At 50.8% G+C, this 19,539-nt stretch overlaps 11 protein-coding genes and 1 pseudogene across 11 annotated transcripts, besides 11 other annotated features; 1 reads left to right on the forward strand and 11 right to left on the reverse strand.

Moving 5' to 3' along the window:
* Nucleotides 1-55: 55 nt before the first annotated feature.
* Nucleotides 56-89: a sequence feature (A-rich).
* A 16-nt stretch (nucleotides 90-105) lies between these two features.
* On the reverse strand, nucleotides 106-462 carry TraAM80_00804 (uncharacterized protein; the record flags this gene model as incomplete). The annotated part of the gene is made up of 1 exon (XM_029377872.1): nucleotides 106-462. One exon carries the CDS (start codon nucleotides 460-462, stop codon nucleotides 106-108), a length of 357 nt encoding a protein of 118 aa, XP_029242275.1.
* Nucleotides 463-520: 58 nt separating this feature from the next.
* On the reverse strand, nucleotides 521-2,350 carry TraAM80_00805 (uncharacterized protein; the record flags this gene model as incomplete). Its single annotated transcript, XM_029377873.1, has 1 exon — nucleotides 521-2,350. The coding sequence occupies one exon, from the start codon at nucleotides 2,348-2,350 to the stop codon at nucleotides 521-523; it is 1,830 nt and encodes a 609-aa protein (XP_029242276.1).
* Nucleotides 2,351-2,806: 456 nt separating this feature from the next.
* Nucleotides 2,807-2,835: a microsatellite.
* A 140-nt stretch (nucleotides 2,836-2,975) lies between these two features.
* Nucleotides 2,976-3,035: a sequence feature (GA-rich).
* Nucleotides 3,036-3,130: 95 nt separating this feature from the next.
* Nucleotides 3,131-3,185: a microsatellite.
* A 375-nt stretch (nucleotides 3,186-3,560) lies between these two features.
* On the reverse strand, nucleotides 3,561-4,328 carry TraAM80_00806 (hypothetical protein; annotated as a pseudogene).
* Nucleotides 4,329-4,563: 235 nt separating this feature from the next.
* On the reverse strand, nucleotides 4,564-5,733 carry TraAM80_00807 (zinc finger, MYND-type containing 10; the record flags this gene model as incomplete). The annotated part of the gene is made up of 1 exon (XM_029377874.1): nucleotides 4,564-5,733. The coding sequence occupies one exon, from the start codon at nucleotides 5,731-5,733 to the stop codon at nucleotides 4,564-4,566; it is 1,170 nt and encodes a 389-aa protein (XP_029242277.1).
* Nucleotides 5,734-6,470: 737 nt separating this feature from the next.
* TraAM80_00808 (protein kinase) lies at nucleotides 6,471-7,400 on the reverse strand (the record flags this gene model as incomplete). The annotated part of the gene is made up of 1 exon (XM_029377875.1): nucleotides 6,471-7,400. One exon carries the CDS (start codon nucleotides 7,398-7,400, stop codon nucleotides 6,471-6,473), a length of 930 nt encoding a protein of 309 aa, XP_029242278.1.
* Nucleotides 7,401-7,433: 33 nt separating this feature from the next.
* Nucleotides 7,434-7,452: a microsatellite.
* A 155-nt stretch (nucleotides 7,453-7,607) lies between these two features.
* Nucleotides 7,608-7,640: a microsatellite.
* A 65-nt stretch (nucleotides 7,641-7,705) lies between these two features.
* On the reverse strand, nucleotides 7,706-11,755 carry TraAM80_00809 (RAD50 DNA repair-like protein; the record flags this gene model as incomplete). Its single annotated transcript, XM_029377876.1, has 1 exon — nucleotides 7,706-11,755. One exon carries the CDS (start codon nucleotides 11,753-11,755, stop codon nucleotides 7,706-7,708), a length of 4,050 nt encoding a protein of 1,349 aa, XP_029242279.1.
* Nucleotides 11,756-12,135: 380 nt separating this feature from the next.
* Nucleotides 12,136-12,474, reverse strand: TraAM80_00810 (ribosomal protein S26; the record flags this gene model as incomplete). The annotated part of the gene is made up of 1 exon (XM_029377877.1): nucleotides 12,136-12,474. One exon carries the CDS (start codon nucleotides 12,472-12,474, stop codon nucleotides 12,136-12,138), a length of 339 nt encoding a protein of 112 aa, XP_029242280.1.
* Nucleotides 12,475-12,946: 472 nt separating this feature from the next.
* Nucleotides 12,947-12,976: a microsatellite.
* Nucleotides 12,977-13,313: 337 nt separating this feature from the next.
* On the reverse strand, nucleotides 13,314-14,387 carry TraAM80_00811 (Rad51; the record flags this gene model as incomplete). Its single annotated transcript, XM_029377878.1, has 1 exon — nucleotides 13,314-14,387. The coding sequence occupies one exon, from the start codon at nucleotides 14,385-14,387 to the stop codon at nucleotides 13,314-13,316; it is 1,074 nt and encodes a 357-aa protein (XP_029242281.1).
* A 370-nt stretch (nucleotides 14,388-14,757) lies between these two features.
* Nucleotides 14,758-14,787: a sequence feature (A-rich).
* A 51-nt stretch (nucleotides 14,788-14,838) lies between these two features.
* On the forward strand, nucleotides 14,839-15,141 carry TraAM80_00812 (uncharacterized protein; the record flags this gene model as incomplete). The annotated part of the gene is made up of 1 exon (XM_029377879.1): nucleotides 14,839-15,141. One exon carries the CDS (start codon nucleotides 14,839-14,841, stop codon nucleotides 15,139-15,141), a length of 303 nt encoding a protein of 100 aa, XP_029242282.1.
* Nucleotides 15,142-15,426: 285 nt separating this feature from the next.
* Nucleotides 15,427-15,443: a microsatellite.
* Nucleotides 15,444-15,467: 24 nt separating this feature from the next.
* Nucleotides 15,468-15,518: a sequence feature (A-rich).
* Nucleotides 15,519-15,845: 327 nt separating this feature from the next.
* Nucleotides 15,846-16,346, reverse strand: TraAM80_00813 (cupin; the record flags this gene model as incomplete). The annotated part of the gene is made up of 1 exon (XM_029377880.1): nucleotides 15,846-16,346. One exon carries the CDS (start codon nucleotides 16,344-16,346, stop codon nucleotides 15,846-15,848), a length of 501 nt encoding a protein of 166 aa, XP_029242283.1.
* A 406-nt stretch (nucleotides 16,347-16,752) lies between these two features.
* Nucleotides 16,753-17,586, reverse strand: TraAM80_00814 (uncharacterized protein; the record flags this gene model as incomplete). The annotated part of the gene is made up of 1 exon (XM_029377881.1): nucleotides 16,753-17,586. The coding sequence occupies one exon, from the start codon at nucleotides 17,584-17,586 to the stop codon at nucleotides 16,753-16,755; it is 834 nt and encodes a 277-aa protein (XP_029242284.1).
* Nucleotides 17,587-17,846: 260 nt separating this feature from the next.
* On the reverse strand, nucleotides 17,847-19,292 carry TraAM80_00815 (uncharacterized protein; the record flags this gene model as incomplete). Its single annotated transcript, XM_029377882.1, has 1 exon — nucleotides 17,847-19,292. One exon carries the CDS (start codon nucleotides 19,290-19,292, stop codon nucleotides 17,847-17,849), a length of 1,446 nt encoding a protein of 481 aa, XP_029242285.1.
* A 115-nt stretch (nucleotides 19,293-19,407) lies between these two features.
* Nucleotides 19,408-19,446: a microsatellite.
* The last annotated feature ends 93 nt before the right edge of the window (nucleotides 19,447-19,539 follow it).

A 19,539-nucleotide genomic window follows, 5' to 3' on the forward strand; every position in this document is an offset into this window, starting at 1 on the left:
AGGGGGGAGAGAGAAGGGAGAAACAGAAGGGAGATAGGGAGCCCCGGTGGAGTGGAAAAAGGAAAATAAAACAAAAACACAAAAAAAAAGGCAACCTGATAGTCACTATACAATCGTCTCGTTGAGCAACCTGTTCGAGACAAGCTGTTCGTCCCGCCGGATACTTTCCGTGACATCAATGTGAATAACAGCACCAGGCTCGATAACGGGCCGCACCTTCACGTTGTAGCGTCCCCGCTTTTCGATCTGTGTGCACTCTGGGGCAAACGTTGCTGCAAAGACCTTGAAGATGCCCAGGCACTCAAAGTAGCCTGCAACCGACTCCGCCGGGGTGGCCACAATACGCTCTAACTGACTGAATAGTAAGTCGCTGGAAGACCCTTCACCAGCGTTTCCGTTACTTGTGTAACTACGCGTCGAGGTGACGCTGGCGTCACTCGTTCCGATCTTCATAAGGTCCATGTAGCTGCCTGCCTTCTTCTGAATTCCGGGCCATGCGGAGATACGCAACTTCACGCAATTAAATCTGGCACGCTCGTACGAGTGAACGGAATGCATTGAAGGAAAAGTAATGCGCCTCCTCTGTTGTAAAACATTTCTGAAGTGCGTTGTACACAGAGGTCAATAAGTTAACAATAACAGTCTTGTGTGCCATGTTGGTGAAAGGTGGGCTCACGAAGGAGCTGTAGCTACTCTCCTTAGGTAGCATCCACTCAAAGATATGCACCGCATCCTCCAAGACTCGTCCATTACTAAGAATCTTGGAAAACATACGACAGGCAATGCGGACACAAGCTACAATAACATCAGGACTGTCCTCTACAGTAGGGGTCAAACATATTCCTATTTCAGGATTAATATTAGCGCTGCTTTGCCGCTCTTTACTCGCTGCAGCGCTGTAAGACGCAATAAAATTCTTCAACAGTCCAGGAACCTGACTGTACGCCTCAGACCACTTTCCTTGAGTCACACACTCGACCCAGTGGTGCGCTGCCCATGCCTTCGAACGACAGCTATCAGAGCAATATAAAACTCCGCATTGACCATTGCATTGCACAATTTTGTGTTCACTGTAAAACTTTTTAAGAGTATGCGGCTCAACTTCAGGCAGGCTCTTGCAAAACTCCTCAATACTCGTAAGTGGTCGGAAGCACTGACAACAAACGTGTGGTATACTTTCCTTATTCTGATCCCCATGAACACGATGGTCGCCACTGCAAGCCAAATTCCCATGATGCCTCAGTAGAAACACCGCAGCAGATGATTCCACCCACGCCAATTCGCCGGGTCGCATGTCCTTCTTTGCCAGAAGAACGACATTCAGCGTTTTGCGGTCTAAGGCAATAGATGCTGCTTTTCGATGCTCATATTTGGAGGCGTACAGCATCATAACATTGTTACTCAGCAACAGATAGTTAAGTGTCTCGTTGCTTGGGTCAAGCGCGAGCGCCTTCTCGTAGTATGTGCGTGCCTCTTCGTAGCGTTTCATTCCGCGCAGTGTATTTCCAGCACGCACGTATCCAACAAAATTCTGAGGTTGTAACTCTATTGCACGTGTGGCATCAAGAAAGGCAGCCTCTACATTGCGTAATCCAAGAAACGCTACAGAACGGTTTGATAAACATCTTGCCCCTCCATCAGGGCTATACTTGATTGCCTTTGTATAGTAGCGTACCGCATCCCTGTAATTCTCTTTAAGCATAGCGTCATGCGCCTTCCTGATAGCGTAGTTATATTTACAACGCACCACATCACCTTTCTTTGTGAGAGGTATCTCTGACTCGGCGTCTTTATCTCTGCTACGCACAAGTCGGGGAGATTCATCAGGTGAAATGCATTGGCTACCCCACGTATTTGCTCTCTGTGGATCTTTTTCACGGAGAGACGTCCCTGTGGGCACAATACCCTCTGCTTCATGCCCCACATCCTTGGTGTTGGGGTATAATTCAAAGAGATCACTATCACTAGGGTCTCGCGTATTGACACCAATTGGACTCATACGACCCTCCACAGGATTGCTTGGGATGTACTTCCTAAAGCGCACCTTAGGCTCACTGAGGCAAGCACGGTACAAGGTGCAACCAACAACTAAATCCTGTCCAATTTCACACATAACAAACGTGTAGTCGCCTTGATGACGCACAACTCGCACGGAGCGCCGGCATTGCCCAAATAATTCGTCCATAAAGGGCTCCCATAGCTCGGCTGTTTGCGCTGTCTTCGCGGGACCAATGTCAACAAGCTCCACCTCGCATCCAATCGGGTAGTCTTCAATAGATGGTGGTGGCGGCCGATCCTCCGAGTCGAACGCCTCAAATGAAGGAAGCTCAAAAAACTCACAATCACTCATGGACGACAGCCCTCACCGAAACAAACCCCGTGAAGCCCCGCCACTTCTGCTACTCCTCCAAGGGCAATCCACTCTCTCTATGGCCCTTTTGTTTTCTTTTTCTCGGTCTTTCGCCTGCCCACTTTACTGTTTATCTTTTTCTCCTCCTCCTTGTTTGCTTGCCCTTTCTGTTAAGGTTTGCCTTGTCTGTTGTTATTCCGTCGCCCCCTCCTTCTCACCCTGTTGTTGTTTTACAGACAGGATGAGATGCGCCTTGGATGAAGGTGGGGAGCCTCCACCCCTTGCGGGCAGCAAAGCAACGCTGTTAGCCGGTTGTACGACCAGCAATGGATGGAAGGCAGTAGTGACACACGTGTGGGTGCGTGTGTCACGAGAGACAGACAATATCCGCCTGGCTGAGGCCTTTCCCCTATTCCTTCAAAGAATAAAAAAAGTGAAAAATAGACAAGGTGCGTGTATATATATATATATATATATATATATATTAAAGCAATAGCATGCAGGGGAATCAGCGCAAGACACACGAGCAAGCCACCCCTTCGCGGAGGGGGAAAGAAAAGGGGAGGAAGACGGCAATAAATAATAACAATCAAACCAACGAAACTAAGCACAATGCTTTAACGCCAGAGAAAGAAAGGCAGTGAAAGAGTGAGAGTGAGAGAGAGAAAGAGAGAAAGAAAGAAAGTGGACACTTCACTGAGATAAAACACACACACCTCCACAGCCATCATCGTCAATTTAAATGCCCACGCCTCACCGTTTCAGTCCTTACGCGCACACCTCTTCAACCTCACATCCATCTCTATCTCCACTCCCACTCTCACTCTCACTTCTCCATAAGAGGCGGCGACATACTCAGCAGACCTGTAGAATACTCGCCGGCCGTCGATTTTCCCGCAACTTCCCCCCTCCCACCCATCAACTCCATCACAGAGAGGCATGTGCTTGTTAACTGGTCGTGGCCGTACGTAAAAAAATGATTTTCATGCCTTTCCCAAAGTCCATCACAATTTGTGTTCAGATAATAAACTGCGCTGCACGAAACAACAGCGCAGAGAAGTAGTTTATCCCCAACATCCTTACAACACGGCCGCCAAACGTGGTGTAACTGGTGAGACACCCCCGCCAGCGTAGTACGACGCCGCAAAGGTCAAGGAGGGAGACAAAGCGAACACTCGCCAGCCGCGAGCGCGGATGCGGCTCTCATGGGATTGCTGCCAACACGCAGCACACTCGCTTAGCGTCACTGCCCACCAAGTAAAGTAGACAAGCCTGCACACGGCAGAGATGACGACGCCGCCGTAGTCCTCCCGCTCCAGATACTTCACAGTGTAGCGCGATACCATTAGTTCACAGAGAAGTACGACTCGCAAAACCTAGCAGCCGTCCCTAATGGGAACTCCGGACAAAAAAAAAAACATCAACAAACGAGCACGGCAAAGAACAACAAAGACCACTGAGCCTCTAAAAGGTCACAGGCTCGGTAGCGCTGGTATGTCTTGTACATCTCTTGCAGAATACGCTGGGCTCCACCGCGGCGGAATATAGTCCAGTCAAACACCTTGTGAACATGATGCAACAGACACCAGGAGGTAATCATAAGCGAACCTGCTAGACCCAAAACAATCTAGCAAGCCACAACCCGCTTATCACACTCCTGCCCCTCCAACACGCCGTCGAGCGCGACACGCAGAACTTCTATGGCCTGCGTCGCCGCCATGCAATATATAAACAGATTTTCCTGTTTAAGTCCAAAAAACAACAACCAAAGGCCATTACCAAAGCATGCACTCAGCATCACAACAACACCATAGTGCTCATCGTTACATTGGCGCTAGTGGGGCATTGACTGCCTGTATCTAAGAGGGGTAATCTCATGCTCGCTAAGGCATTCACATCAAAGGCCTTTACTGTCGACGACAAGGCACCCTACGTCCATGTGAATGCGAGGCGCACCAAACACAAACAAGGAAAAAAAAAATAACAACCTGTAAAGCAAAAAAACAATAATAATAATAATAATACGACAAATAAGGACATGTCATTGGTGCCGTAGAAGCAGGAAAGATAGTTGGATGGGTGGGAAAACGAAGTAAAGAACCGCGGGGACATCACACTACTAAGCGGCATAATTGGGTTCTTCTATTCCCCCCCCCCACACACCACACCACCATTTCTTCCTCCCCTCTCATCTGCATCTACGTTTACCCTTCCTACTCTGTAAACATTTCATCAAAAATGCGTGTCATCCGCATGACGTCCTCATTCCTGATACATGGGTCTTTCAGAAGGGCTGAAAATGTATTGGCAATATCTTCCCAACTACGCGTCCGTGAGGCCTCCACTGCGGTCGCAATGCGTGGAACCTGCTCTATGGTTAGAGTTCGTTTGAGCTTTGCATCCGTGTCACTGGGCGGCTGCATGAAGGAAAGCTCCTCCAAAGCTCGCTGCACACTGGCTAGTGCGGGCATTTGGTCAAGAAGAGTGTCATTGAGAAAGCGTCGAATGCGAAGAATAAGCTCCTTCTTGCTCTGCGTGTACGGATACCGCCGGCGACACTCAGGGTCGCACAACATCTTGTGCAGAGAAAACCAAGTGTGTGCCTCGGGGATACACACAAGCAGTGCCTCTTCTTGTGAGACATCCTTAAATTCTCCATTGCAATACTTCTGCGTCACCCCTGGACCGCGGCGTAGCCAGGGCTGCAGAAGCATTATCTCCGATAGGCCTAGCACAAGATCATGCTTATTGAACACTGCATTAGACACTGAAAGAGGCAACTGCTCCAGTCTATCAATGATAAACCAAAGAATCGACAAGGAGGTCATGGCACGCTGCACCATACCATGGGATAGCTGTCGTTCCAAATGCTGCCGTGAATCCTCCTCGCCCATTTGTTGCGGGGTGAGTTTGGTTGGAACCTCGTTGATCCCACTTTCCGCAAAGAGCCGGGAGACCTGTCGCCAGCAATAATCCACAAGCTCCAAAACATCGTCGCCAAGGGCCACCACCACCTCTTCGTGGAAGGAAATACATTCAAATAAATTTGCCAAAACCATTTCATAGTAGGGAAACATGTAGTACGCTGTGGGGTTCCCTGCCACTGAGTCCTTCACTAACGGCAGCACACGATGCCGCCACATTTCCATCACCAGTAACTCATGCAACAATACCGGAAGCTTTTCATGCTCCACAAGAAATGCCTTCACGGCATCGTCCTTCTTCAGCACGGCGTTACTGTGTGAACACATGTTAAGTCGTTCCACCCTCTCACGTTCATCCTTCCACTCTGCCGTGCCAACCTGTTCGATTGAGAGCGGCTTCAGTTGCTGCACCATAATCTCCACGTCGGAGACGGAGAGAGTGCTGCCGGAAAACTCCATAGTTTTGTCGCACCCGTTGGCCGTCTTTGCACGCGCACAAAAGCGTGGATAGCCGAAAGTAACACAATAACACAACGTCTCTTTTTGTTTTTGTAAAACACAGACACAAAAAAAAAAAACGGATCGCAGAGAGAAACAGAGGAACAGATGTGAAAAAAGAGAAGAAGCGGCCAAACTATAAACCGTCAACATCAACGGCAAGGCATTAGTCATAAGAGCAAAATTTCATGGTATTCCAATCAGTTCAGGGTATCTAAGGGAGAGATGTCATCATAATAATCAAGACAACAATGTAATTAGTGTGTGTATGGGGGGCTCTTTCATTCCTTCTACACAACTTTGGCAGCCCAAGTTGAACGTATTTGCATCTGTTGAAATCATCTAGAAAACTCACTCGTCATTCCTCAGCCACGGCGACTACACGAAAAAGAGAAGAAACCTGTCTTTCTCCGTACCTTCGTTGCATTCATCGCACGTACAATAAAGAGAGCATGTGTGGCTGCGGGGGTGTGCAGGGAGAACGACGTTGCACAACCCGTCAAACGTCACTTTTGTCCCATTTGTGCTTCATTCCTTTTTTCTTCTTCTACTTCTATTTTATTCCCATTCTCGCCAATGTATTTGTATCAATTTGTTTTCTATTCTTCCACACGTAATTACATACCCCTTGCTGGCTCTCTTTCCTCGCCTCACGACAATACACTGCAAACACAAAAGTCGCTTGTGAAACTTTTTGTTTAGTTCCCTTGTCCACTCGTAGCCTCCGCGGTGGAGCGCACGCGCTTCCCCGTGGGTGGTTGAATGCCGTTGGGGAGGTAGTAATATTTGAGCAGGAAGGGGTGGCTAACCACGCGGTGCAACGCAAGACGCTTGCTCCCGTCACGCAGCAAGAGGCTCGAAATAAGGTCCTTCGCCTCCGGTGGTACAGTTCCGGGTATCACGTACTGCATGGCGTGAATCTTCTTGCAGATGTTTTCTGTGCCTTTGCTGACAAATGGCGTCTTCCCCACAAGCAGCTCGTAGCAAAAAATGCCAAGACACCACAAGTCCGCGCTTGCGTCATACGGCTGACGTCCAATAATTTCAGGTGGGAAATACTCCGGTGTGCCACACGACGTCTTGCGGCGGTTCTGGGGGTCGTGAACGGACCACCCAAAGTCCGCTAATTTGATGTTTTGGTTATGATCGAGCAGAATGTTTTCCGGTTTGATGTCACGGTGAAGAATGTGGTGCTGGTGCAGATAGAGGAGTGCCTCGGCTAACTGTGCGACGTAGCGGGCTGCGGTTGGCGGGGGAAAGCACTTCACCCGATTCAGCTCCGTGTAGAGCATACCGTTGCTGCAGGGCTCTAAGATAAGGTAGATGTCTGTGTCGTCGAAGAAGTACGCGTACGTGCGCAAAAGATACTTGTGACGGGTGTGAAAGGCGATCTCAATCTCACGACGGAGCTGCATGACAATGTCGAACTCGACAAGCTTCTTGATAGAAAGCTTCTTGATGGCGCACACAAAGTTGCAGTCCCGCACGGAGGCCAAGTAAACGTCCCCGTAGTTGCCCCCTCCCAACTTGTGCAGCAGCTCAAAGTCGGACGCCTTCCACTCCGACCGGGGGGCCTTTGGGAGCGCAATGTAATCCGCCACGACTTGCCCGCCCTCGGCCGCCTTCATCCCCTCGTGCCACACGCAAGCAAACCAAGTGCTAAAAAAAAAAAAAAAAGAATGACAACAAGCACAGTGACGGAACGCTTCTTCAGGTCTGTCACACCAACGTTTTCAAACTTCGCCCCCTTCCTTTCTATGGTCCCTCGCTCTCTCCCTCTGTGTGGGTGGGTGTGCCATCCGCCCTCCCCTTGCAAGGCGTCATCTTAGTGTCCAATATAATATGAATAATAAATATATATATTATATTTGAAATCACTTGCTTCTTGTCTCCCAATGCAGATATGTAGGTGTTGCTGGGCAGCGGCGTCGTTCTACGCCGCAAACAGTTGCTCAAAGGTGCGTTCCTCAATGACAGAGAAGGCGCCTTCCCTGTCCTTATGAATGTAGTAAAACGTGTCCAGCGCCAGCCCACCGAGAGCCCTCACAAACTGCTCGTCGTGTGTGATGACAATCAACTGGAAGTGCTTCACGGCGCGGTGGTTGTCGATAAGTAGACGCAGTGACTCTGCAAGCGAACGGGCATTGTCTTCGTCAAGGTTTGTCGTCGGTTCATCTAGGGCAAGGATGCCACAGTCACAGCAAAACGCCTCACTCAGTGCAAGGCGAATAAGGACGGAGGCCAACACCTTTTGGCCGGCGCTGCACCGTCCACGCATGTCCATTTCACTGCTCCCACGTTTCATCACGACGCGGTAACTGTAGCTGCGCCGCGCCGTCGTCGAAGTCACATCATCCTCGGAACGAAGTTCAACGGTGTCAATGTCACTTCCCTTATACGTCAGCCGCCAGAGGTCGGCCAAAATCTGATTGATCTGTGCAATCTTCTCCTGGTGATACGACTGCACGGCCTTCTCCAAGGCCCTGTAGTACTTATCAATATCCGCAACAGCAATCTCCGTCGTTTGCACCTTTAGGAACGTCGATCGGTACCGTTTCTCAATGTCACTATACTTTTCACGTGCCAGTTGACTCTTGAGGTTCGCTACGTCTTGTACCATTGCCTCTACGTTTCCCTCCTGCTGTGCACGAAACTTCTCCAACTCGCCCACCTTTTGGCGGATGAGCTCCCGAATGCGTGGCACCGTTTCACGTGCAATAATGTCTTTCCCCAAAAGTGACTCAACTCCGTGAATCTGTCGGCGCTTCAACTCGGTGAGGGACTGCTCAACCTCCCGCAGCCGTGCCTGATCCTCCTCCATCCATCGTCGCTTCTCATAGATCTCAATGTGCTTCTCCACCTCCGCCGCCTGCCGGTGTTGGTCATCCAACACACGTCTCGACTCGTGAACTGCGTTACGCAGCTGCTTCACCTCCTCGGCAGCTGTTAGAGTTGCTGCCTCTGCCACACTCAACTGATCCCGTGCGCTAGCCAGTTGGTGTCCATGCCTCGACGCAAAATAGTCGCGCATTTGGGGCAAAATCACTGCAAGCATTCGCCCAGAGGTCTCTAATTTCCCAATGCGACTCTGTTGCGAAGCACATTCGGCCTCTCGACGCTCCTGTTGAAGGTCACAAAGCCGACTCTGAAGACGCGTGAGCTCCGCTCGAAGGTCCTCTTGCCCATTGTTAATGGCAGCAATACGTTCCTTGTAGCCGTTGGCCTCAGCTTTGTATCGTGCAAGCACCTCCTCCAGCTCACCCTGTCGTGTCAACTTCATATCCAACTGATAGTACTCTGCCCGTCTCGCGTTGAGCTCACTGACGGCTGCCTGGTCTGACTCCCCATCCTCGCGCCGCTGGGCCTCATTCAGCATTGTATTAAGACGATAAAGCTCCGTATTGGCGCTTTCATATTCCGCTGAAACCTCTTCGTATGTTCTAGGGGCCCCACTACCAATATCACCAACAGCAGCTGCTGCAGTCACCGCTTCCGCCTGCAGTTCTTGTATAGCAGCTTCCCTGCGGGAAAGTTGTTGCTTCAATGCCCGGATGTCACTGGCGACAGCGTTTAAATCAGTGACGGTATGCACCAAGTCCTGCACACACTTCATCTGACTCTCAACATCATCCCGCTTCCGCTCCACATCCTCCAGCAAGGCAGACTTGTTCGCCAGCTCCTGATTAATAGACGTCAGTAGCTGCTCCAGTTGTGGAACGCTCACCAACAGTCGTCTCACATCATGCATATCTGCCTCAAGACTCTCTAAACGACGTACCTTTTCTTCGGCCTCCGTCATCTCCAACTGTGCCTTTGCAACCATCTCTGGCGATGCCTCGTGATGTCTCTCGTGGAGCTCCATAAAGTGGGCTCGCTCCATGCCGTCATTAAACCCACGGTCACACACAGGGCACCTGCCCTCTACCCTAGCCACCTCCACAAAATTGGCGTAGCATGTTGCCATCGCCTCAAGTGCATGACGCCTGCTTCTCGCCTTACGCAAGTAATCACGAGCCTCATCAAGGACGGCTTCGAACTGATCAATTTCACTCAAACCACCAAGCGCCTTAACGCAGATGGCATGTTTCCGCTGCAATGCCACCTTTTCCTGCATAAGCTCCTCCATTCGGTGTGACTGCTTCTGTTGCAGTACGGCTACTTGACGGTCGATCTCCCCATGCTCTGCCTGAATAGCTCGCAGTGCACCCAGCTTTTGCTCCCTGAGCTGCTCAACCAAGAGCGACAGCTGCGACAAGGAGCGGCCCTCACCTACCTCGTGCCCAAACCTAGATAGCTGCGGTACAAGTGTCTCTTGCAGCCCCTCTTCAAGAAACCTTTCCTTCTCTGCAATTTGTGTCCGAAGCAGATTCATCTCCGCCTCACCACCCAAGCACTCCTTCTGCTTCGACAACTCTTGACGCAGCACTGCGACAACACAGTTTTGTGCATTTATCTTCTCCAAAATGTCTTGTCGTTGTTTATGCTTCTCTCCCCTCTTCCTCAGCTCCTCCATCGCCTCCACACGCTGCTCCAAGTTACATATCGTTTTTTTCAGCGCCTCCAGCTGTGTGACCCTGACGTACGGCTTCAACCTCCCCAGCGCCTCCTCGGCACCCATAATGCGTTGGTGCAAGTGAGTCATCTGCTCTTCTTTCATATCCTTCTCCTTGTTGTCCACATCCATTGAATGCAGCAGCTTGCTTCGTTGCTCCTCGAGCAGCTTCATGTTGTCATCAAACCCCTTCAACGTCTCGTCACGTTCCGCTATCGCCTTCTGCAGCTCCGCAGTCAAGTGCTCGTCCACGCGCTGCAGGCCCTCTTCATTCATGTCATTCTCGCTCAATACGAGCCCTGTCGAGAGGTTCGCAACAATCCCCTGAAGTTCCATACAATGCTGTGCATGCTTCCGTTCCTGCTGTTCAAGGAAGCTGATGCTTGAACGAAGATGCATCGCTGTCCCCTCATACTTGCGTTTATTTGCTTCAGCCACCTCAAGGAGGTTCGCCTTCTCCGACGCCTCTGCCTCGAGCCCCTTGATGCGCTCAGAAAACCCCTGCTTAAATTCCAACATAGCTTCCATCGTTAGCGTCGTCGGGGGGAGCGTCATTCGACTCAAGGATTGCTGCTTCTCATCTATGCGGCCTTGAATGATGGCGGCCTCCCGTGCTAAATTTTCCGCGTTCTGCTCCACAGCACTTAGAGCCGCAGTGACAGCATGCAGCTCCTTCAGCTGAGGCTCCAGTGACTTGGCTCTCTGTTCTATTGTCCGGATCAACTCCTCCTTCGAGGCAATGTCCAGTGTAAGCTGTTGCGCCTGCTCCCGGTGCTCTCGCAGCGCCATCAAATTAGCCTCGTGCTCCTTTTGCTGCCGGCGGAACTCCTTGCTGTTCTCGCGAAGCCTGTCCAGCGCCAACACATACCGCGTCGCCGCAAAAATCTCATCAAATATTTTCTTAACCTCCTTGGGGGGCGACAACGGCCAATTCCCGTCCTCCTGGTGGCAGAAGATGACGTACTCGAGTACCGCTGGGGAGACACCCAGCATCTCAGGCACGGCGCGATCCACGTCATTCGCACGGTACGTACTGGACACCACCTTGCCAGTGGCGGCGTCCTGAAAGGCCACCGTGCTATCGAGCGTCGTGAAGGATGTTTTGTTGCGGGCACGCACAGCCTGAAAGGAGCGTATTACCTGCATTACCTTGCCACCTTTCCCTGTGAACAAGAGGCGAATCTGCGCCTTGACATCCGTCTCGCCCATTACCTTCGGGTCGTACACGAAAGAACTCTTGTCAGAACCGCTGCCCGGAGGCATTTGTCCTGTGCAGGCGTTCAGCAAGGCTTCTATGATTGTCGTCTTCCCTGCACCGTTTTTTCCTAGAATGACGGTGAGAGGCTTCTGGAAAACGATTGTCTGACGGTGCACCGGGTTAGGATCAAAGCTACGGACCCCGCTGATTTGAATCTGTTCAATGCTCGTCATCCTCAGACACCACCTGCACTCACACAAACCCCTTCCCATTCAAGCGTTACACCCAAAGGAAAAAGCAACAGGAAATGGATAGTTCAAGTATGCAACGCTGGGAGAGGAGGAAACCGCATAGGCGTCTCCTCCATTCCCTCAGGTCATACACACAGCATGTGTGCGACGTTGTCCGCACGCGCGGCGAGCAACGGCAACGAAAAAAGTAAAGAAAATAAGACGGCTCAGTTTCATCCTTGGTTAAAAATAAAATAAAAAAGTTGGCGATGGGGCTTCGGAACTCCAAAAGAGGACTTCACACACACAAAAAAAAAACGATCCAAGCTCAAAGTGAACCCTCTTTGTGGGAGAGAAGCGTCACAATCCCGCATGCAACACGCTTACTTGGCACCTGTCGGGCGGAATGGCACCTTCGTTGTGAAGCGACGCTTGCGCAGTTCGACGGGGCGAGCACGGACAGTGCGGCTGTGGATGGCGCACGCGATGCAGTAGCGCTGCTTCATGTAAAGCTTGGGCATCGGAAATCCGGCACCGTACACGTTGGACGCTTCCGCCACATCACGGGCAGAGGCCTGGTCAAGCATGCGGCGCACAACGAAGCGTCCCACAGCCTTGTCCTTCGGCACAAGACGACTACAGTTGAAGCAGTGCACAGGCCTTGTGCGGCCACGGGAGCTCGGGGGCTTCGCACGGCCATGGTTGCGGCGCTTCGTCGTCATCCTTCTTTGTATCGGGTAGTAGTTTGCCTCCTTCGCTCTACAGTAGGATACCCAAACAGTGAGAGAGAGAGTGTGTGTGTAAGAAACACCATAGTGAAGAGCAAGCGGAGCCCAAGGAAGGCAAAGAGTCACAAAACAAAAACAAAAATTGTCAGTATGTGGAACAGAAAGCGGAGATTACACGAAGAAGGCGTGAGAGCTAAAAATAACGACAAAACAAATCTTCAATTCGCTCCTCGCTCTGGCAAGTGCGTACATGCTGTTTTCCTCTGGTGCTGCGTAGCGTGTCTGCTGGAACACTACAGTCAGCCGCAATCCCGCCCTTCCAGCGCAATGGCAGCGGTAGGAACAACACGCAGGAAACGTCCAGAGAAATATCTAAAATGGAATTACGATGAGGAGCAAACAAGAACAACAAGTAATAAAAATATATATACCTCACGGATCAACCCACGTTAAAGAACGCATCACTCCTCCCTGTCCTCCTCTCCCCTCCCTCCCCAACACACACACAAACACAGAAGCGCTACCACTGTCGCTGCTTGTCGTTAGAGTGGCGGATGAGGAAAAGTAATTCTCATACACTAATTTGGCTGTTCCACTCCTTTCATTGGTACTTCACTCTCATACATACTTCTCCTGCTCTCATTTTTTTTTTGACTGCCTCTTTTACACTGTACTGGGCAGCAGGCGGGAACCGACAACTTTTTTTCTTTTAAACAAAAGCCTATAAAAACGAGAAGCAAATAAAAAAGAGGGGGAGAGAGAGAAAGTAGGAATGGGGGTGGTGGCTAAACGAAACTCATTAAGCCCTAATCATGATGCTTGAACCTGCACCATTAATCTCTTGCATCCCCTACGCCATCCTCGTAAATGCCAAATATGGCCTCCGCTTCGGCAAGGCAGGGAGAGTCGTAAACTTTCATAATGCGCTGTTCACCCCGTCCCTTGCGAAGACTCAGTCGCGTGGTAGACGCATGCGCCATGATGTGGCCGCCAATGGGCTTCTTTGCATCCGCCTGAAACATTTGTGCAGAACCGTCTACGTTGGCGACAACCTGATTGGTAACAACCACGGCCACGCCATACTCCTCTGCAAGATTGTGCAATGAGCGAAGAAACTTTCCAAGGTGCATCTGTCTTGCGGCAAGCTCATTGCGTCCGGAGTAGTCTGTGCGGTAGAGCGCTGTGGCAGAATCAACAATAATTATAGCAAATCGATTTTCTGCCATCATTGCAGATGCCTGAAGGAGGAGCTGTTGTTGGTGGTCAGTGTTAAAGGCTCGTGCACAAGCGACGTTGGCAAGCACATCTTGCGGATCAAGTTTATAACGTTCTGCAACTGCAACCAGCCGTTCTGGCCGGAAGGTTCCCTCGGTGTCAATGTAAAGTGCCATCCCCTCCGCACCACCCTGCGAAATGGGTAGTTGACACGTGACGCAGAGTGTGTGACACAGCTGCGTCTTTCCTGTGCGGAATTCCCCAAACAGTTCAGTAATTCCACCCGTTTCAATGCCCCCGCCCAGCAGCTTGTCCACCTCACGGCTGCCGGTGGTCACCATGATGATCTCCTTGCGTGCCTCATGGTAAACCACCGCCGAGGTGAAGCCCATAGGCACCATTTTCGCACACTCTGCCATAATTTTATCTGCCTTCATTTCACTGATACCCTTAACAGCCAGAATGTTTTTTTTCGGGGCGTACGCAATGGACTCCACAGTGTAGAAGCCCGACTCCATGAGCTTCTTAATGTCCGCCGAGGCGATGCCGTAATTCTCCAGCACCTGAATGACGCGAAATCCACCGTTGCTGCCGGTGTCCATGTTTTGTTGATCCATCTGCTCCGGCTGCTGTTCAGGGGCTGCGACTGCATCAGGTGGGGTGGTTGCAATATCGTGGACCTCCGCCTCCATAGTCTTGCGTCTGCCTCTCTTGGAGCGAGTGTTCATCTCGCTCTTTCTGACGTACACGCACCGATTCGCCTTATTCCGCTTAATGTTTTTTTTTTGTGTGTGGTGCCACGTGACACATAACACGTGCAGAGCAGCAGCAATACACGAGGCCAAAAAAAAAATAAGTAAAAGAAGGGGGTGCTTGGCAGAAACACGTATTTAATAGCCCACCTCCAGCGTCTCCATCACAAAAATCCACCAACACTGCTCGGTGTATGCGCCCCTACTCGTGTAACTGAACATAATTGTAGGTGGTATTCTACAGTCGCAGACTCACACAACAAAACAGAGATGCAAAGAGATAAATTTATAGTAAGAGAGTCAGCTAAGCAAAAAATAAGTAAAAATAAAAAATAAAAAATATGCGTCTTCGCTGTGGGTCTCACTACTCTGCAAGATCTCGCCTTATCGGATGCGCTCCACTCCAGAGTACAGATCCCCGCACACCTTACATTTTCCCCCTGTTGCGCACTTCATTGCACATTTTTTGCAAAAAAACACATGTCGGCAGCTGTTGGCGCGGTATTGGGATTCATCGGCGTGGCACATCATGCACAACACCACCTCATCGATGCCAGAAAGCTCCCCTCCACCAGGCATTCAGTGCTTCTGTAGCCTTCGCTTATTCTTTTCTCTTGAGTTTTCAACTTCTGTCTGCGCCACCTTGCACCTATGCGTGAAGAGGAGGAGGGATGAAAAGCGCGGTGGGGAGTGAGTGAATAGAAGGTAGGAGGAGCAGAAGCCAAACATACCACCAGAGATAAATGTTCCCCCCCCACCCCTGCCTCCCCTGTTTGAAGATCCACCTTATTTCCGTTTCCACTTCGATGCCCCGCCCACCCAAGGCAAAGTCAACATGCACGGGGCAAAGGCCTGGAGAGAGAAACAAACACAAAAATTTTTAAAAAAAACACGCGCAGCTGCGTTATGTGTTCTCTCCCTCGCACACACTCTCTGCGTGCGTGGAGCGAGACACAACCAACGACGAAAGGAGAAGTCCAATAATAATAATAATAAATGTCGCCACCTTACGTTACGCTCAAATACATCATAAAAAAATGAAAAATAATAAAAACAACAACAACGAAAAAACATTGTGTTTAGTTTCCTTTTCGTGGCCCCGTTTGTCACTCCACCCGTATGTCCACAATAAAATTTAAGCGGCATCAAAAAAGAAAAAAAAAGCGACTCCACAACGACGCTTCAGCATTCACTTGTGCATCATGGCGTGCTGACGAAAAAAGGTTGGTTGGTCGAGCGGGCGTTCCAAACCTACCACTTAGTGGTGCTGTAAGGTGGAAAAAGGCATATTATTGGGGTGTATTTGCCAGGCACCCTGCAACACTGTACCCCTCCTCGCCGGCTTCCACAAACAAACAGCCCAAAAAGCGAGGAATGAAGATCAAAACAGGGTGCACATTACACGGTCAGTGTGTCGTAGGCGAGCCGGTCAATAATTTCCTTTTGCTGTGGGTAGAGTGACGTGAGGTGGTCTTTTGTAAAAAGCTCAAAGTCGGCGTAGTCAAAGCCCGGGGAGCACATGCATCCCACGACGGCAAAGGCACCCGGCACCTCAACGCTGGAGCCAAATATGACGCCTTTTGGCACGACAGCCTGCAGCACCTCACCCTTTTCAACGTTCGGGCCGACATTAATTATCTCGTGAGTGCCGCTGGGGTGAAGAATGTGCACGGTAAGCGGTGCCCCCGCATGGTAGTACCACACCTCATCCGACTTGATGCGATGGAAGCGCGAGGGGTTTTCGTGTGTTAGCAGGAAGTAAATGCTGGTATAGTAGCTGCGGTCTCCTCTGTTGGTTTTCATCACCTCATTTGAGCGCAGCACCTCCGCGAAAAAGCCTCCTTCGGGATGGGGCTGAAGGCGCAGATAATCCACCCAGTACTGAATGTTTTTGTTCATCCCTTTGCCGCAAATGTGTGCACACACGTGTACCCGTCTCGAAAGGAAACAATTGTTTTTTTCTTACTTTTTCTTTAAGACCCCCCACCACCACTTTTTTTTTGTTGTTTCTACAACCAAAAACCAAAAATAAACAAAAACAGCGTAATAGAGCTAAATTTTAAAGTGCAGATAAAGACGGCGTCGAGTTGCTTCAACAGACGCCACATAACATCCATCACCAACCACAACGATTTGCCCATGAATATTTGCCAGCACTTCAAGGTCATAGTACGAATAATACACACCATCTTCTTTACCACCTTCAGGAGTTGTATATGTTTTCACTTTTTCATTTTCACTTTTTTTTTTTGGGAGAGAGGGGGCGCTTTATCTTTTTCTCTTCTTTGTTTTGTTTTTGACGACATCATGTCAGCGAGGCACAATAGGCCCGCCGCTTGAGATCCATGACGTGGCGCTCCTTCGCTTTTTGTCGGTACTCCTCCAGAAGGTCGTCAAAGCGACGCCGGTCCGTGGCATAATCCACCTGCAACAACCTCCTGGCAATCTCCTCACCCTGTGCGTCAAGGGCCTTCACGTCTGCAGCAAGCGCCTTCGCTAGATTCTCTGGTGAGCTAATGGAATTCAGCAGAGGTGTCGATTGCAACACCTTCTGCACGGACTGCACGTTTTGCTCAAGTGATCGTTGCAGCTCCTCCACGTCAGCCCGCAGCTGATCAAGCACAGGCTGCAGCTTCAAGTTTTCGTTTGCCACTCGCTCAATTTCATCTATCGTTTGCCCACCAGCGTCGCGGATAGCCTTGAAAAATGGCAGTTGATAAGCGTAAGACTCTAGGCAGTTCGGATTCGATACAATGTCCTGCAGCATGGAGTCCGAGAGCAAGCCCAGCTGAGCGATAAGCGACTCCATGGACGGGGGCGCCACGCTCCCCCACAGGCTTGCCAGGTTGGCAAAGGCGTTCCCAACGGCGTCGGCCAGCTTTGACGTCGACGAATCCCACCCGCCGTTGGTGGAGCCGTCAGAGGAGGCTATGGAGATCGCCCGGCCGTCAAAGTACGTCACGATAGGGGGCACACGGGGAAACTTGGCGTCCAACGCCACGCAGAGCACTTCGGTGTAGCCACGCTCAGGGACGACGTGCTCCACCTGCAGAAATGTATCCGAGGCTGTCTGGTGGAGGACCGTCACGCTTTTAAAGCGACGCCGGAGCTCATCGATGTACGGCTGCATCTGCGGCATTTTCTACAGCGCACGCTGCGGCCATCGCATAAACAAAAGCCAAACAAACACACAGGCATAAAAGAAGAAAATGGAGACCAAACATGAGCGGAGAGCTAAGGCGCGTGAAAGATTTTTTTTTCTTTTTTTGGTGGGCGCCAGTGACGCACACTTCCCACAGAAAAAAACATAAACAAAAACGTAAACTTGCATTTGTGGAGACTAAACAAGGGCAAACGAAAAAATGTATCTCGCATTCATGACTGTGTCCTCTTCGCTACTCAGCTCCTCCCGCCCTGATTGCACACCATCGCCGCCACGTCCATTCCCGCAGCAGCAACCAAAGCAGATCCCTCTTGCAGCGACTTCTCCCACACTCGCCCTGGCGATGGTGCCACCAGTGGCAAAGTAACACGCACGACAGGCGTCACGGCTAGCGAAACCACGGCGTTGTCACTCGTTTCCACAGAAGCACACAACAGAGTTACAATAGCATCCAGATCAAGTGTCTCCAACAGGGCATCGCCCGGCGCGCCTCCCTTTGACGAAGCGGTGGCCAAATCATCCTTTCTGCATCGTTGTCGGGGAACCGGCGACGTCTCTGGACGCCTGTGACTCTTGTAAAAAAGCCATATACGGCTGCGGCCATTAACAACATCCCCCACGCCACGATCGCACGGATGTTTGCAGTTTGCAATGAGATATGCACTGTCATGGCGAATCTGCAGCTCCGTAGGGCCCACTCGCAACTGAAAGGAGTGTCCGGCAGACCACCTCCTTTTTGAATAGCTGTTGGCACTCGTTTCGGGAAAATATAGCCACTCATCCTCTCCAAAGACTTCATAGCCGTCAAAGAGAGACGCCGCTGCCCGCAATGGTTGCTCCTCTGCAGTGTCAACGCACGTCAGCACCACCACCTCCAACGTCACAATACCGGACCTCACATCCTCGGCGGAGGATGAATTCCTCACAAACGCACTCGTAGCCCAGGGACAGGAAAGAAGCGATTCTGTTTCGGTACAAGCTGAGTCACCAGGTGTGTAGAAGTACTGAGTACCGTACTTCTCTAGTCTTTGATTTAGCCGCTGCTCAAACTCCGTGATGATGACGCCCATGTTCCCATAGTTCCATGTTTCCGTCAGTCTCCCCTCATTCTGGGCTTCCTCAATGGCGTTGGCCTCCTCCTCAAGTGAGTGAGCAGTACGTGCTGCGTCAGTCTTGCCGTTGCTGTCGCTGTGGTTGTTGGCATCGGCATCGTTGCCCAGAGTCCCCAAAGGAAGTTGGTAGCGACGGAACCATGGACTTCGATAAACAGTTGTCCGTCTGCAGGTGCTCCGAAAACGCAAATCACCAGCGACGCCTCCTGAATTCCATGCGCCACAGACAAAGGAACGCCTGCTGAGGGAGTCGTCGCCGCAGCGTCGACGACCTAACGCGGTGTCACGACACCACGAGGGAAAGGCCTCCCACAGTTCTTTAGCTCCAATGGTGGAGGGGGACGGCGGGATGGTGCGGGGTGGTGCAATCCCGTGAGCTTTCCCTAGAGAAAACACTTCATCAATAACACTCGCACCATCCACTTCCTCGACAGCCTCGTCCACGTCACTCACTCGCCCCGTCGCAATTTGCTGCAGCAACAATAACCGAGCCACGTCCTCGCGATCCCCGCCTCGCGAGCATGTATGCAACAGCGTCTCCACTGCTTCCGCACACCTTGTGCCGTCCATTCCAAACCATCGGTTGTTACTCTTCCCCTTTGGGTAAAGATGCGTTTCAAGAACAAGTTACATAAAAAAAAACAGCATGGAAACGCCCGTGCGAAGACGCAAGAGGTAGGAGAAAACACACAACAAAAAACACGCACACGCGCACAACAAACACGCCTCACGGAGACAATGAAGTAGAGTGAGTGAAAAACGGCAAAACTAACTTTTCTTCTCATTGTGGAATTTTCCCGTCTCGTCTTCTTCGGTG

The sequence above is a fragment of the Trypanosoma rangeli genome (genome assembly GCF_003719475.1).
Source record: "Trypanosoma rangeli strain AM80 chromosome Unknown Tra_15.4_contig_00015, whole genome shotgun sequence".
Taxonomy (NCBI): Eukaryota; Euglenozoa; class Kinetoplastea; order Trypanosomatida; family Trypanosomatidae; genus Trypanosoma; species Trypanosoma rangeli.